Source organism: Varroa destructor, unplaced genomic scaffold (assembly GCF_002443255.2).
Source record: "Varroa destructor unplaced genomic scaffold, Vdes_3.0 BEIS01000005.1, whole genome shotgun sequence".
Lineage (NCBI taxonomy): Eukaryota > Metazoa > Arthropoda > Arachnida > Mesostigmata > Varroidae > Varroa > Varroa destructor.
The window spans coordinates 32,107,015-32,124,541 of record NW_019211458.1 but is presented as its reverse complement, the minus strand read 5'-3'; the positions used below and the strand labels follow the sequence as shown (position 1 = coordinate 32,124,541).

General features: G+C 40.0%; 1 protein-coding gene and 1 long non-coding RNA gene across 17 annotated transcripts in view; one reads left to right on the top strand and one right to left on the bottom strand.

The window, feature by feature from the left end:
* Nucleotides 1-928, bottom strand: part of LOC111251073 (uncharacterized) — a 5,888-nt gene extending 4,960 nt beyond the window's left edge. For both annotated transcript variants that reach the window (XR_002673619.2, XR_015328987.1), the window contains exons 1-2: nucleotides 749-928; nucleotides 27-128 (exon numbers count right to left, since the gene is read on the bottom strand). This is a non-coding gene — a long non-coding RNA (uncharacterized LOC111251073). The remainder of the gene's footprint in view (nucleotides 1-26; nucleotides 129-748) is intronic.
* LOC111251071 (cardioacceleratory peptide receptor-like) overlaps nucleotides 1-17,527 on the top strand; it is a 164,171-nt gene that overhangs the window by 92,181 nt on the left and 54,463 nt on the right. Inside the window, exon 1 of one of the 15 annotated variants that reach the window (XM_022807318.2) lies at nucleotides 1,074-2,874. The exons of the other annotated variants lie outside the window; for them this stretch is intronic. Within the exon in view, the coding sequence (XP_022663053.1) occupies nucleotides 2,683-2,874 (192 nt within the window). The 5' untranslated portion in view covers nucleotides 1,074-2,682. Of the gene's footprint in view, nucleotides 1-1,073; nucleotides 2,875-17,527 lie in introns of those variants that run through there. 15 annotated transcript variants of the gene reach the window in all.

Here is a 17,527-nt window from a genome sequence, read left to right as displayed (position 1 = left end):
TAAATAAAGCTAATAATAATAATCACCTTATTATCGAATGGTGTCTTGTAACACTTATCATATCATCCTTTCCTTTATCAGAGGGGTAGGGGCGTGGGGTATGCGCTGACCACCAACCTAATAAAACCCTAACAAAAGGTTAAGCTAACTTTTGCATTAGTTTATATATATAAAAAAAAAAAAAGTAAATTTGTACCTGCTGTTTATTATGAACAACAGCGTTATGAGACTCCAAAATGATCGTACAGTCACATGATCAGCAATTAACTTAATTACCTCTAGCCCTAGAGAATAGGCGGTTCATTTCCTATCCCGTAATTCGTCAAAAGTCCGGTGAGCGTAAATTTAGTTCAAGCATCAAAAGTCCGATCGAATCATACCTTAAACAGTTTATTCCAAGAACGCTTTTTATACTGCGCTTTTTGTTCAATATTTTTCAGCCATATACTACTAGATACGAATCTTAGGCCCAGTCAAATAGGATGCCTGGCAGGCAACGAAGGCTCTGTGTTGCGTCAATAGAATAAAAAACACATGTCCTTTTTTGTTCTTTGCAACCAACATACGAAAATATCTTTAAGCTGATTAATATTTATATATTTTTAGACAATGGTACTATTCTTTTAGCAAGATTCCCCTAGTTTTCTTCTTTGTTTTTTGCTATTTGTTTTCCTTCTGCTCAGAGCAGATAATACCACTCGATATGGCCGAGGTCGCAGCTGCAGTAGCATCATCAACATTGGCTTACCTTTACCCTAGATATTTGTCCGTGTTTTGCACGTGTGCGCTGCGCTCTTTGTTACGATCAGGCCAGCACTGTCCTCACTCGACTTCTGAACACACGAAGGGCCCGAACCTCGTGTTTCGCGTCCGCGTTGGTAGCACGCTTTGCGCGTTCGTCCGCTTGCTTGGTCCAGCAGTGACGGTAGCCTCGCCGGCCACAGCAGGCCAGTACCCATTCGATCCCTCCTCCGGATCGTGGACTCCCCACTGGAGAGGGCAGGCCTCAACATCGAGGGTGAGGACGACTACATAAACGCAACTAAGCAGCGTGCGCGCCGTCCGAGTGCAAATCAACCTGGTATATATTTTCATCACTTGGAGAAAATTGTGCATGTGAGCTAAGCTCAATTGTGAGAGCTAGCAAGTTTGTACAGATCCTGCACGAAGACAAAGACGCCAACAACGACGTAGAGGAAGACAAAAAGTAAATATGTTTGTTTTGGAAACATTTCGAAAGTTTCGAAACTGAAAAACAAAAGATACAACTAGGACAAACTAGGATCAGTTGCAGGTAGAAGCAGCTGTGCCCGCGCAAATGACTGGGCGTGAATATTAGTTCGAATAAAAATCACAAAGTAGGATTCACCGACCCAGCCAGCAGCCGGTCAGTCATCAGTCAGCAAAAGAGCGGCAGGGGGCCACTCGATAAAGCGGTAAATACGCGATAATATAAAATCAATCTTTTTGCCATAAGCTTATTTTGTACCCGTTCGCCGACAACTAAGCCATTCGCTAGTGGACTTGTTGGCGCCTATTATCTCTGGCGTATTTGATGCTGTTTTGAGGGACCAACTCGGTCAGGGTTTGGGTACGATCCTGGCTGACGTCAGAAGCATTGTACGACGGACTATAGGGTGGAAATTTAACAGGAAATGGATTGCAGTGCGTTGGTATAAACGTGTGTGTATGTATGTGGCTGCTACTCAACGTATCATTGCACGAGGCCGAGGGTGGTATAGGACGGGCTGTGCAGTGGATAACGGCTCGTTATAGCTCGCTCTGTGAGCTTAAACCATAAGCTAAGACGATGGAAAAGGTGGCGGCCGGCTTTGCCAGTCACGCAACGCGCACGTACTTGCTGACAGCTTGTCTGACCTGGTTCCTAATCTGGCCAATCTCACAAGAGCCAAAAGACAATGCGCGCGTCTTTCCTTATATTTCTAGTATATATATTCATACCCTCATACAGAGGATAGCCGTAAAATAAACGTTATAAGAACGTGAAATGAGAGAAAGAAAAAAGTTAGAGAAAACAATCGTACAACAAAGTTCACTTGCCAAAGTATTCCTCGCATCCATCATTCTCATTCATTCTCGAAGACGGGAAGAAAATCCAAAGTAGCGGGACTAACTGCAAGCTACAGAAACGGATATCCGTACTATAATGGAACAGAAGCATACCATCTCAAATTAAGTTGAATTTATTCCGTGGGATTTTCTCGAAGATTTGACGTCCAACAGCTAACGTCTCAGCCGCGTCGGAAACAAATGCAGCATAAACGAATTACGTAACGACACAACCATTGCAATCACAGACCTGTACGCATCGACACACTGTTACCGTTTACCTCCGTATTTGTTGATTGGATTGTAGTCCTCAAACAGCCACAATTCTGTGAAGAAAACTTAATTGAAATAATGGTGAATGTAAAAAATATCACAGAAGCATACGTTTACTAATTGGCGTTTGAAACATGTTCCTCTGCAACGTTATCGGATAACTGTTACAGTGGTCAGCTGAGATACAGCTGACTAGTTAATAGTTAGTTTCATTAATTTGATCAATAATAATAATAATGTGACGACATTAAATGACGTATCGACAAACGTGAAGAAGCGTTTCTGCGCTACCTGCATTGCTAAAATAAAAGCGTAAGCCGGTCGTTGTGGGATGTCAATATGGATGAATCGCTGACAACTGTCGCGTCTGCAGCATCGATTTCGGGCTTGGACAAGACGGCGGAATTAAGGAGGCTCTTTGAGCATTACAGTAAGCTCCAGGGGTATGACTATGACGAAGTGTTACGTATCATGAATGAAACCGGGTTCAATTTCACCGACCCAGAAGATGATATTTACATTTTTTACAAGGTAAGTTAGAAATTCGTAGACAGATTAACTATGAAAGACACATTTATCTAACGTTTACGGTTGCCCCAGTGGCAACTAATTAGAGGGATCTACCAAACGTCCTAAAAAGCAGGAAACTTTGGACATGTTTTAAATTGTCATTTTCGCCTATGACAAAGCCCAAAATTTGCAAGCACCTGGAAGGTAGCATGATTTCAGATTGCGTTATTCGTAATGCCAAATAGAAAACTAACAAACATATACGTGTAAACGTAAGTATGCGTGCTAGTAGAAGCAAAGGATTATACTGCCAAATTATATTATGATTTCCCAATATCAGCTGTGTATGTGAAGCAAAGAGGTGACTGATGCCCTTATAAATGATTCCAAAACACAATGCCCAGCGGCGACAAGTCTGCGTTATGCAGCAACCTTTGTGGATTTCAGAAGCAGCATTTACTTAAATGTGTGTGGCAATGGGGAAGATAAAGTGGTGCAAATCAGAAACATTAATTCCGGGCCAGTGGTTCGCTGTAGTTACCATATGTTTATGCTCAAATGAAGGTAAATGAAGAAAGTATGTGACCTTCTAATTTTCTCTGTACATATGACAGAACTTCACAAAATGCAGGTTCAAAGTTGTGAGAAGAGAAGATCTTCTTATCGATGGCAAAAGTGGATTTATATGGTATGTGTTACCTTGAAAGAAATCGTTGAAGATGAAATAGCGATAACGCAACTGCTTATCGTTCTGACCGATCAGATTTTATCCTACGTGTTGTAAGCCACGAGAAATATTTGAGGATGGGGTGCTTCTACCCAGGTGACTAAGTCTTAAATTCATTCGTCCCCGCGACGGTAAAGTGTTTGCTATTAGATTTGGGGGTCTAGGTTCAAAACCAGGGGCAGTCACAGTCCGTTCGTGCTGACAGATAGCTGTCTAATAAAACACTTAATGTAAGGACCACCGGACTTAAAATTGACATATTTAGAGTGAAGTAGGCGTCGCGCATGTAAACATTCGAATATATCACAAAACGAAGTCTGTTAGAAAAATGCAGTAAATCTCAGTCATAAGAAGGCAAAGTACAAGTTATAATAAACCAATGCTCAATAAATCTATATGTGAACAAGCTGAAGTATGAGAAATTTTTGGCCAACAGTTACGAATCAAATCCCAAAATAAATTCCAATCGATGCACTTTTAGTTTTTCTTTATTTTTTCCGTTTAAGGGTTCCCTACCTATAAATCTGAGTGTGAAAAGTCAAATCTTTGAGTTGTAACAAAGGAAAACTATTATAATTTATCAAATAACGCACAAATAACCCGGTATTATTTAAAGGACCCACAAATCAATGGTCGGCGGCTAGTCAATTTTACAACCGTATCATACCGAAATACCCCTTAACATGTAGTTCTCGTTTTCTTCCGAGGGTAAAAGTCGGCTCCGATCCAAACGAAAACTGTGTAGGTAACATAACAAGCATCATTAGGAAGCCAATGGGTAGAAGGATTGTTCTAGTTTGCTTAAAGGAGCTAATTTTATTTGATTCGAATAAAATACGTTTCTTCCGTGGACGTTACGACACCAGCTACGTACGCAAAAGAAAAATACACATTTCAAACGCAACTACATACTTTCCATTTTGCAATATTGTACCAAACTTCTTCAATAACAAAGTGCATACATGTGCGTCAATACAACTACGAAAAGCTGTTATAATATTTCCAGTAGTAAAAATAATTGATTGACTCTGTGTTTTGGAAATCACTATGTTTCTACAACAAGGGCGATGTTTCTAAAGAAAACGCCCTTCCCATGTTTTCTATTAACGTCCAAATACACACTGCGTCAGGGCCCCATGGTCCGGCTTACGAGGATCTGGAATATTCGTCTATAGACAGTCACAAACATGTTCAGATGCCGCATCGAATGTGACCATTTATTTTTGCCTGGGACTAAGTGTAGCCCTGGATTTTTTGAAAAAAAAAACGGCCACTTGCTAGAGAAAATAATAATTTATGCCCGGGCGCTTCGTCAAAAAGACTGCCTTGAGCTTTAATTTTCCATATCATATATAGTACACCATAACAATGGCATGTCCACATCAATAGGGAACGCTAAAGAAATTGCATTCCTGCATAATGACTGTTTCTACATAGCTTTCGATTAGGTGAACCCCTAATCTTGAAACTGCACTTGCGATGTTCGAGTGTTTCTATAGGAACACTATACGTCTGGGTAGTGACAGTTATCCTGACCGTGCGAGTAACATGTTTTCATATGGGTTTGCATACTTATGTATCTAAACATAGGGAATGATAGATCCGGTAAGGTAGAGCCTATATGAACGTATCCCATTACAGAATATATTTACAACACCTTAAAAACACGCTGGATCAGCGGCATGCCCACTGCATGGGTAGAACGTAGAAAAAACAAGGTGGCATTAACTCTGTGAAAAGGAGGATCCGTGCTCTGCGCAGCTGTACTCATTTGTCTTGTCTATTCTTCTATCAAGCCTCTTCTATCTAGGGTACTCAGCGAATCCTGTCGCTGATGGAGACTTGGCACCGCTCCATACCGCAGCAAAACGCTGCTCGTTTCGTGAAGTCCGCCTGAGCTGTTATGTGAAGCTCGACCGACGACACGGGCCATTGTCTCGCACAATATATCTACTTGAATCCATGTCTACATATGTATTGTATACTCGGCTGTTGTACTAGTTCCGCATTGGTTATAGCCTTAGAATGGCCATGTCCTTGCAGGCGTAGCCGGAAAGAAATAAAAGTATTTGACGCTGTTTTTTCTACCCCTAAAAGTATAGTGCTTACAGATTCTAAAAAGAAGCTCCCCGTATCAAGTTTGAAAATAGTAAATGTCGTCTGCGGGAAACGTTTCTGTTTATGGAGGTTCATCACACACTTCATCACACTTAACCAATTCATATTTTTCCATTCTAAAGAAATATTAAGAAGCCAGTATATTTCAGGCTGTCTTGTCGAGGATGACACCGTTTGCAATAGGCACATTTTAAAATGCCTATCCATTCGCTTCATGGAGATTCTGAGCTTTCTTCACGATCAATGTCAGGTTACACCGGTACGCGTAAATGTTATAGAGTGTATGTGTGTTTATTTAAATAATATACTTCCGCAACTATGGTGTAATGATTCCTCGATATTCGATAGCGGACCAAGCCACCTGACAAGTGCTAAGTAGCGATTGCCGCAAATCTGTTACTCTTCTACGCGGCCTCCGTCTACATAAACATAACGTAGCTCCAGGCAACGCTCTTCCGTGAAAACACACAATTTCGAAATGACTAAATAATTAACTCGGTGGCTGCGTCAATTGTTTCGCCTCACGTTAGCAGACAAAAATGAAAAGTTAAAAGGAGCTTTGAAGAATCTGACGTAATGGTTCTATAAACCCTCATAGGCCCCAGGCCTAATTACGGCTCATCTAGCCGCCCCTTCTTTTCCCCGATTTAGGAAGGACAGTGAAGGGGATCCATCCGACGGAACAGTTAAAGACGCTTTGTCAGTCCTGCATCATTACGATATATTAAAGGTGATTGGTAACCCGACTATAGTGAAATATACTACGGTGAAAGATTATAGTAAAAGCCTCCTTTGTCATTTTTTACCATTTTATTTTTTATCCCCGGCCCATTCGTACATTTTCGACGTTTTTATTAGAAAATCATCTTCTCCTTGACGGGAGGCGTTCCCTTTTATCGGGTAGCGCTCTATGATCGTATCCAGGTTGCCATCTGCGCTTCCTAATCGAACAAGAGATAGCTGTCAATCCCATCAGAGGGCACAGCCTGTTTACTCAGATACTTCGTTTTTTTCTTTGTTTCGTACGTCATTGCTTCGTGCTTTCATTCCTTTCCTTCTACTTTGCCTACTTCCGAAATGTCGGTTCGATTGGTCTTGCCGGAGCATACACTGTTTTATCTGTTCCAATACGAATTTATGATGGGTAAATATATCAATGCGACTTTTTATATGTTTATGCAGCTGACACTTTGTTAGGTGTTAATCGCTTCCTGTCATAGTTAACAGGAGGGCGGTCTGTAGCAAAGCCCCGCAGACGGAAATCAGTAGTGCGTAACAACGATTGAAAGAACAGGTTGAAAAACGTTTACACGATATCGAAGTGGACAGATGGCAACAAGCTAGGAAACATACCGTAACTTGTTTGGGTCCGGTAATTTTGTCGACAAGGGGTATGGGTTGACGAAAAGGTCTGTTGGGTTACTAGGAACTGGCAAACACGTGACGCGGCGTGTAATCGATGCGCTCCGTTTAGTGATTAGGGCAACCTGTTTGACGCAATGCTTAATGTATTATCAGCCATGGAGCTTGGAATTTTTTTAAATAATCCGATCACACTAGACTGCATCCTGAAGTGAAAATCAGAGATGATTGACAATAGCGTTCCGATATTTGATTTTAAAAGGGATGTTAAGTTGAAATAAATATAGCTTTTATTATTTCGCTTCCTGCCTCTACTCGGATATATTGTACAAACCGTCTACAAATTGTACAAATTGTCTTGTTAGAGACTATACGAATGTATTCGTCTCTATACTGATGTATAGACGCCGTTTGAATATATCAAAATTGAGGCTTTTTAACATGTGAGCCTTTTTACTAAGGTAATTTCTACAAGCTTACATTTCTACGCTAATTAGGCATAGGCTTTTTCACATGTTGCATGATGTTTTACAGATTTGCCATACTATTTGGCCCAACACAAACTCTCACAAGTTTCCAGATGGCAAAAAGCCCTTTCACAGTTCCTACACAGTGATGTTTTGCGGCATGAAAACTCTTCGATTTTCTTCGGGGTTATGGCACTAGTGGATGGCAAATGTCACAGGCCATTTTTGGATAGGGGTCCACTGTTGCGTAGCTTCCTACTCATGTCGAATCTATAGCCGCACAAGGCCAGAAAACCAAGAAACGTTATGGGCCTTAGCAGTAGAGTTCCTAATAGACGAACGGCGACTTTGCTTGCCTTGGAGTGGCATAGAGACTTCATTATAGTAGGTCGAAGTTACGTAAAAGGTTCTGCCGTTGGGGTGGGTATCTCGTCGTTCTTTCAGTGGGTCACTGGCATAAGACTTAGTCTTTGATCTTGTGGGTCTACAGCAAGTTTCCCAACGGGTACGAGGCAAGTAGATTGCACATGCAAACGATGAATGAACAAAAAACAATTCGACGCAATAGATCCGTGAATTCGAAGCGCCTCTTTCCTCCGATACTGGCCTTTCAAGTTAACATTTTACTATGAATAACTTTTATAGACATATATAAATGTACTGATTGTGCCTTTGATTAATGGCATTTAGTGAATAGGCAAGTGCATACGTTAGAATAATAATATTTAACCAACGAATGTGTTAAACAAACCCTTCGGCATTCGTATACATTTAATTAATACAAATTATATGTATACATTCTTTTTTATTTTTTTTTTGCTGTTACAAGCGAATCCGAAAATTAAACCGTTTCTGAGTTAGTTGGGCTAGAATGATGATTTTTAATATGTGTTATAAATGTTTTCCTTTATTTTTTTACACTTTTCCGAGCATTTGAGTGGCTTCGGGACAACCGTGTACCTACCATTTGCGTTCCCATCTATGGCTCCTTGAAGTAAACCAATAATAAGATATGCTTTCTCACAAGCTGCCTGCTTCTGGGTCTGGAAAGGCCCGTAGTCACACGGAAAATTAGCGAGTTGAGGTCAACGTTCCTTATTCTTTTGTCCAATCTGAGAAGTAAGTAAGGCATGCCAATGGGGTCTGACGTTGTCAACTTGTAACTAGATTGCGTGCTTTCGATTGTCGTGCCAATAGCCCATAAATCTTCTCAGAGTTCGAGATAGCGGGTTGCATTTTCGGCAAGTATCTCTTAGTAGCGGTTCATTGCAAGTACTACAATTACGTTACGTCCGAGCCAATTTGACACTGCCACAGAACCCGATTTCTCTTCAGGGCGACGCTGTTCTCTCGCTTGATCCCTTTTCGGCCATGCAAACTTCGTGAAGTTACCGACACTGATAGCACCAACGGCGTAAGACAGTCGTCAGAAAAATTTTGTTTGGAACAGGTGACGCTCATAAATAATTTGCTAACACCGAATGCGTATATAGGCACTCCTTATTACAGCATAGCGGAATGACGTTTAAAACGAAAACAACGCAATAACGTTGGCCGTAACGTGTGCACGTTAGGAATCATGGTTTCAGAGTCATCATCGACTTTGTTCTTATTTCACTGGAGAACACCATATTATGTATTAACTCTGATAGACAATGACTAGGTTCATGAATTACATTTACTAGCGAAAATTCAGCCTACTTTACGTACTACATCTTTTTTTGCCTATTTAAATCATAGTATTGCGTTAATTAAAATTAACTGCTGCACATATGGGCGTGATGTTTAAATCTCCATAAATCTCCACATCTAGTCTAGGCTGCATATAAATTTAACATTGTATTTTATATTATAATAGTATAATGGTTTTTACGTGTAACGTTATTCATTACAAAGAAGGGAAGCACCCAGGTGATTTCCTAGATCTCCGAGAACCACTTCTCACTCTAGTTGTGATAATATTAGAATATGATTTTTAATACTGATCGCCCGTGAACGCGCAATCCACAGAGTTGCCCACTATCATTAAACAAGTAGTTAATAAATTCTTAGTTTGTCGGTAAAAAGCTACACTTGTGTGCTAATATCTATACGTACAATTATCAAACTTCAGTATCACTCACCGCGAACCTAAGTTCTAAGTTTGTCTTGGGAATACGACGGTGATTTGTAATTACCAATTTCGTGCACTATTAATGCCGCCATTACACGTCTTCTTGACGTTCGTATGGGTGCATATTTAGTCCAGAGAGCGCATCAGAGCCGTAAAGATCTGTTTGGAATTAGCACTTGCATAGCACCTTGATGGTGATGATAGAAACTTCAGAGGCGATAGCAAGGAACAGTTGACACATCTTACCCCCTTTATTTTCATTATGTCCCGGCTTCAGAAAAATTGTGGAGAGAAAATGGACCGTGTGTCAAAAACGGTCGAGGCTTGGACAGAGAAGAGTAGCTTATTTAAGAATTAGATTCTAATGCAGGGAGTACCGGCGACACTGGACGTAAAAATGAAAACATAGAGGTCAGAGTGAGCTGAGCTTTTCGTCCGTCAAAGCTCAGACCATGAAAACCCCTTTGACAGACAGAGTTAATGAGACAATGTGCCGACAGAATTGATCAAGCTTAGCTGTCAGCGAAGGCCAACTGGAACTGTTGATTTGTGCTACTGGGCCTTAGGTAAAAATCTCGAGCAAGCGTTGGGTTTTAATGAAAAGTTAATGGTAAGAATGGGTAGTCTGGATAATGGAAACAAATTTCCTAGTGAGAATACCTTGTCCGTATTTTGCATGACATCCATATAAAGTCAAATCATACATATGAAAGCTATTACATACTATAATTATTGATATAAGATCTGGAGATGAGCTTGTGGGGAGTGGGTATTTGGGTCAATCCGAAATAACATCAGTCGCATAAGTTCTCTGTCACCGCTCATCTCTACTGAGGGCACGAACCAACACAGTCAACGCTTCCTTTTCGGTGAACGATATTCGATTAGTGTCCAATCTTCTGTCGGTATGTCGGAGTGGCTAGATGTCACATGCCGACAACAGTTTGAAAGTTGACTTCTACACGCGTAAGCATGATTCAGCGGTTCGAAGAATCTTTGTTTTCATTCGCCTGACCGGCAAAGGCGGACTATACGTGCCGGCCAGTAGAAGCCGAAATAACGCTGTCATGGGATTCGACTACTGGCCATATAAGTTAAACTTCTTTTCTCTTGAAGACGTGTGGCCAACGACGTTGGAACACGCTTGAAAATGCTGAAAGCCCATATAGCTTTAGTTAACCGTTGAGATTGGAGCGCCGTCGACCGTATGAATTTGACCCCTTTTTACCTTGTGGGGCGACGAATCATACTTTCAATTTCTGAGCCCAAACGGGCTTTATATGAATTGGCAATTTATAATTTTTTCGGCAAAACATCTGTTCAAAGAAAGGATACCTAGTAAAATAAAGAGTCAGAATGCAATAGCAGGAGTTAGATTATAATTTAGATCACACTGGGATACCTATACCTTGATGTTCTGGATCTTAGTACCCTTCAAATGTGCCCCCGATATTTATTCAATATGAAAATGTATTATTATAGTAAAAGTAACTCAGTTAAAAACTCCTGCTTAATACCTGCATCGCCTTAACCTTTGTATCGACCTCACTACGCGAGAAGCAAAAATGGAAGAAGCAGAAGGAAGAATTAGGCGGTCACGCGAGCTGACGAAGTGGGTGACACCTATAGTCCTTTCGTATATCTAGTAAAATGTTCGATATATGCTGAACAACGCGAAAAAAAAAACTGTAGGTATTCATTAGGGCAGCTGTACCTCGTCAAAGTAGTAGTATTCGAGTTTTCTGCGTCAATTTGGACTGACCTTTTATATCATCCAGTTCACATAACCTGCGTTTGTCATCTGTCGAACTCTACTCACCTGTTGTATCTAATAAGGATAGAAGTAGCCCTTCATCTCGTCCATGATACCTGTGTTGGATTACTTGTTTGGATTAAAGACCTTTTTTTGTGAGGATATATCTCTTCTTGCTAAGTTTACGTGTATGCATGGCACATAAAAGATATATATACGAACAATCGGGTATTTAGTAATACCTTAAAATATTATGTTGTTCTTTCAGAAGTATTATATATAAATAGCAAAATTAGCAAACAACCGGACAATAAAAGCTGACTTGTATTTGAAATTATAGGCAGAGGAAGAACCAGCAAATTAGTCCTATTCGTGGTTTAACTGAACGTATCTAACATGGTCGGCCTTCGAAAGCAGCCAAATGTTCTTCTTCAACGCGAAAGTCCTGCTTGATCCTGTCTGTCTTTTTCTTTTACTCACATATATATATATATATATATATATATATATATATATAGATTTATTTTTACCATTAGTTTTTTTTTATTTAAAAAACATACTTTTCCCTGTGTCACTTAAAACCGTCTTGTCACTCCCAATAATTTTTGGCAGTAATTAGGCAGCAACACGAATTCGCATACGTGTTTTCGCCGCTAATATGGTGGCGTCCGGCAATAGCTCACGAGTCTCTTTCTGCTATTGCTACCGTTGTTTTCGCTTGACGCGATGCCTGACCCCGCCATAGTAGTAATTCTATGTTGCAGTAATTCTACCAATAATACAGTGCCGTTACGGCGGTGATTTTTCGTCGTCCCTTCTCCGTTCATCTCCTTCTGTCCCAATTGTTCCGCCACATTACCGTTGCGTCCTATCGTGAGCAGCTTGCGTCGTTTTTGGTTTTCGCTAATCTACGGTATATTGCAGAGTTTCAGCTAACATTTGTCCTAATCAGGAACGTACTATACGGTATGCCATACACAGACTGGCTGTCCCCTATGTTCCTCTAATTTAAAAGTAACCTCGTTCTTCAGGACGGGAACTTAGCTCGGTCAACGGAGTACTTGTTCCAAAACTGTAGCCTAGAAAAGGTGAGGCCTTAAAAGCATGGCCTATTTTAAATCCAGTGGTTTCATGCGTGCGTGCTTCGTCGAGGCGAAACGCAATTAGTGGCAATCAAAACGAGTTTCTAGATTCAGTGCAACCTGAACACAGAGAAAAGACGGTTCCTGCCTAAAACAGATCAGAACATCGGCGGCGTATAATAGAATACATGGCAACGTATCGTATACAGCATTTATAGTTTTCAACTGTACAGATATAAGGGCGACCGAGAAAGACGCAAAAGAGTCAAAGATATCGAACCATTGTTACTTGTTTGTTGAACCGCTACCCCATTTTACAAGCGGCGCCACGTTGTACAAGTAGAACCGGTGCAATTTATGTTTGTATATTCACGTAACAACAATCGAACAGCAGGTAGCAAGAAAGATAAGGATTTATAGTGTTTTTGTTCGACCGATAGCGAAGCAAGGCCCAGTGAGGGTTTCGTGAAGCTCTTCGACTTTGGCCTCATTTGGTCGTTTTTCAACGGCTTCCTTCCAAATCTACAGTACTCGATCGTACGCATATTGAACATCTCCGTTGACAATTTCTGACATATTGGATGTCGTCACGTTCTTACAGGCTGTACTTAACGCGAGACGAGAAGCTACAATAAACAATAAGACGATAAATGATTAGCCCTATTTACTTCACGTGATCGTCTTTCTACTTCTATCGCTCTGTGCGTCAAAGCAATAGCAGTATATAGTACCTATGATTTCTGCCGTATGTTGGTCTTGGAGCTGTAAGTACTATTTATACGAACGACACTACCCTACATCCTCCCAACGTACGGTCTTCGCTGATTACTTATTATTTGGTCAAACGAAACTGTGACTAAAAGGCAGTCATAGTACTGCTTAAATAAAGATCCGAACTGGCTTAAAGTGAAACAAGAACCTGAACAGAACGGGTGATACATAGTAAGGAAACAAGCCTGACGGTCGGGCCTGCCTCCCACAGTTGGCTCACACAAAAAGAACACTTTCTACGCTAGTATCCACTGAAACTGTCTTAAAAAAGAAGCTGCAATTGTTGGCGCGGTCACCGTAAAAGTTCGAAGGCACACAAGTTCGTATTAGAACAACGTTTTATTTTTCAATGAGAACTTCTGTCTGCCATAAACACAATCTTGTGTCACGCTGTCATCGCATTATTATTCTTATTACCATTATTATTATTATTATTATTATTATTATTATCAACATAGCTATGATCATTTTCGCGGTTGGAAACGCGTCAAGTAGTGTTGTTTTTTACGAAATGAAATCACAATTACAGGACGTGTGTCAGCACAAGAACGCATCCAGGCAAATAATCAAAGGCTCTATGCAGGACACCTAAATATAGGGCTTTCATTAGTACAGGCAGCGAGACAAAACCAGTTACAGTCTTCTGTCTCAGGGAAAGCAAAGGGTCTGCACTGTTTCACTTCTCACTGTCACTTACTGAAAAAACACAGACGCCTGTATTGTTTGGTGATACTGGCCCTTAAGGAACGCGCCTGTCAGCTGGGAGCTAAAATCGTCCTGGGAAAAATGAAAAATATGCGTCGCATGTAGATATTCATGAACGAACGCGGCATCTTCCTGCAGGCAAGAATTACAGTTGTTTTTATGAGGAGTTGCACGATGTCCTGCAGATCTGGAAGAGTAATTAGAAAACTGTGTAATGAATTTCTAATCAGACTTTTTCCACCTGTGATGTAAATATAATAATAAATAAGGTCAATCTAACATTATGTGGCTAGAAAGATTAATAAGACCCTTGACGTAGCTATTGAATTTAGCAGTGTGTGGAGATAAGCATAAGGTAAGAGCCTGATTAATAAATGGCCAGCTTGAGCTCATAAACTAGCCACTAGAAAGCCGCTACAGAACACTGCCGTATCTCCTAGGCACCGTTTCCTTTGGGATTTGGGCAATACGACATGTTTGTGACTGTATCAATATACTCTCTAGACCAAACTGTAATGTCAACGCTTTATTATTCTGCCGAGTCGGTCTGTGGCGTAACGTTTCGAACCTCAACGTTCGTTCATTGCGTTAGATCCTCAAGTTCACTTTCCCCTGAACCTTTAAACAAACTGCCTAGTTCTTATCGTATTTTAGTTAGATGCAGAATCATCATTTAGTTAGATGCAGAGCAAATGACGCTTATTTCAACGGGCAACGGCGTTTTATCATAACGGCTGCTGAGGTTATGTAGTATAGTGTACTTTGTTGGAAGCGAACGTGTTTCGCTGATCGTGTCGTACGTCGTTATATGAATCGCGTCGAGCAGGCAAGAAGGATGTTAGATGTTTTTCATTATTCAGCCAGCAATTGCCTTTCGCATTAGGCCGCGATGCTGGATGCAGGGAAACGTTTAAGCACCTAAACATAACACGCCGTCCTTAATCTAATAGAGAGCTACCTAGAGTTAAGAACCTGCTATTATTACCTAAATTACTAGAAGCGTCCGCTACGTCAAAAACGCAGTTGACATGTTCTGGATCTGATCAACGTATGGTTGCACGCTGGAATTAGAACTACAAATTCGTGCAAATATCATATGCGTTGGAAAACAGCTACCCGTATCAGGATTTTAAAGTCAATACGTTATAATAGCGGTTCATTACATTTGAATAGAATTTACATATGAAATTTCAAGATGTGTGTTAGCATATTCCAACTTTGCAGGCTGAGTTCTGTTGTTATAAAGTTACTAAAAAATTGATTTGGTATTTTGAACTAGTAACTATCTGTGCGTGTATGTGTGTATGTATATGCTATGAAAGTAATATCGTTCAAGCTGTTAGTTCTGCAGCTGTAACATACTTATTAACTTAGCTCCGCCGTATTTTTGTTATTCTAATGGTCAGCGGCAGAATCAATTTTATGGCACTTGTCAGCTGGTGTTAAGCTTGCATAGCCTTTTTGTACGCAGCGAGTATTACTACATGAATAGAAGTCGGATATGTAGGACACTGAAGTCGTGACAAAATTATGGGGTAGTCGCGATCGTTGACTTACCCCGTTCAGATTTGGCCATCTAGCAGGCCCTCATCTCGCCATATCAGTATTACCTGAGGATCATTCATTCTATTCTTACCTAGGCATTATTGCTCCCTTTCCAGGAAAACCTAACTTATAATAATAACAGTACTAATTTGTAATAAAAGAAGCAAATAACATACTAAATCAATATAGTGTATAATCTCAATATATTGGATTACTAGTAAAGCCGAAGATACGATCATTAATAATGAATCCATAGGACTTCATGGATTCTTTGGCAATCTAAAATCAAACGCTTTGTTGTTGTAGCACAACGTAGACGCGGAAAATGTTGTTACTTGTTTTATAACTTGCTAGTAACTTGTTTTAATAGAGTGGCTCAGCGTAGCAATTCGATTTCTAGATAAATAGAATATCCACCGTTTGATAAAGATTTTGTGTACAGGTACGCCCACAGGTAACTGGTTTTGATATAGAAGGCAAAAAAGTTTTGTAACTGCCTGTACAGTTATGTATGCCGATGTTTTAAAAAGTTCCACGTTATCGGATAAGCAAATTTTAAGACAATTTATTATTCCCTTAATACGAGACAATCCGGATCCCCCCTTTGAATCACGTTAACGCAACATCACTATGGCACAATTTCTGTAGTTGAGGATATTTGATTTTTTTTTAGTTTAAATACAGGGGTCCAATTGGACCCTTTTAAAAAACTAATATACGATGCTTTCACAAGGGATTTATATTAGCCAGTACATATTTGATGTAGGTGCCGAACTTACACAGTGTACTCTTTTTACACACAGACGTTGTTTCTGCAATATAGTTCCGATGTAATATTATAGTAAACATCGTGGTTTTGTATCAGTATTTTATGTATTAGCTTTTTTTTTTCCATGTACTAATCTTTCCTTTAGTTTTCCATCATCAGACTAATGCATAATTTTATCAAGAAAAGTTCGTTTGAAAAAAAAAGAGCCTTCTCTAATGTGTACCTCCTGTACACGCATCTTCGTCTTGTTCTTATAACGGTCACTACAAACCGCCTCACAACAAATGTCTAAAAGGAATGCCCAACCTAAGAAACCTCAAAGGACCTAGGGATGAGCGCCAATTGCACGTTTATGTATAGTGGTTTGACTATGACAATCTATTGGGACTGAGGTTCTTGTGTGATAAATTTCAGAGGTTTTTCTTACTTGCCAGTTACGTTTAGGAAACATACCATTATTTAATAGATAAAACAGTTAATAAGAAGCTCTGATTTCTCTAGAATAAACTTCTGGGTTGACCGACACATATTGTTTTGAACCTGTCGTTTCTGAGATTTTTCTTCTCCTCTCAAAACAAGCAAAAAAAAACTGAACGAAGACAAAGACATTATGAGTTTCGCCACACCGATTGTAGCGTCCCCCTTTCAGTAATCATCAAAGAATCAGCGTTCGTCCCTGTAAGTCGTTCATGCAAACTTTTCCAGTAAGTTTGGAAACTATCGCGGCCTGCGGTTAACTAAGCGTACGATATTTTGGTCATCACAAAGCTATGCCAAGCGCACAACGATATTTTCTATTGTGTACCTTTCAGAGTAGGACTCGCTCTTAAACATCAATAGGAATATTCTGTCAATGGTATTTTCCGTAACGCCAACGTACTTCATAGCGTCTTCGTGCTGCTATGAAGTGTGTAAAATGTCAATTTTAGCTATAGCAAACAGCGCAATCAGACCTGAACCAAAATATAACGCGTAATAAAACTCCAGTGAAGTAGTGAAAATAATACATTCGCGTACGTGTATCAGATATTTTTCTTGCGTGTTAAGTTAATTCTTGTTATTATTCCTAACAATTATTATATATATTAAAAATAGTAACAATAATAATCATATTTAATATTATTGTCGCACTAGACCAGTATCGTGTAGTGCACCACGTTAATGAGGCGCTATGAATCTTCAGTTTGTTAAAAATTATAGGGAAGTTTGAATTCCAACCCGATGCTCGTCAAAGGTCACACGATCCAATAATTAGCGAGTGT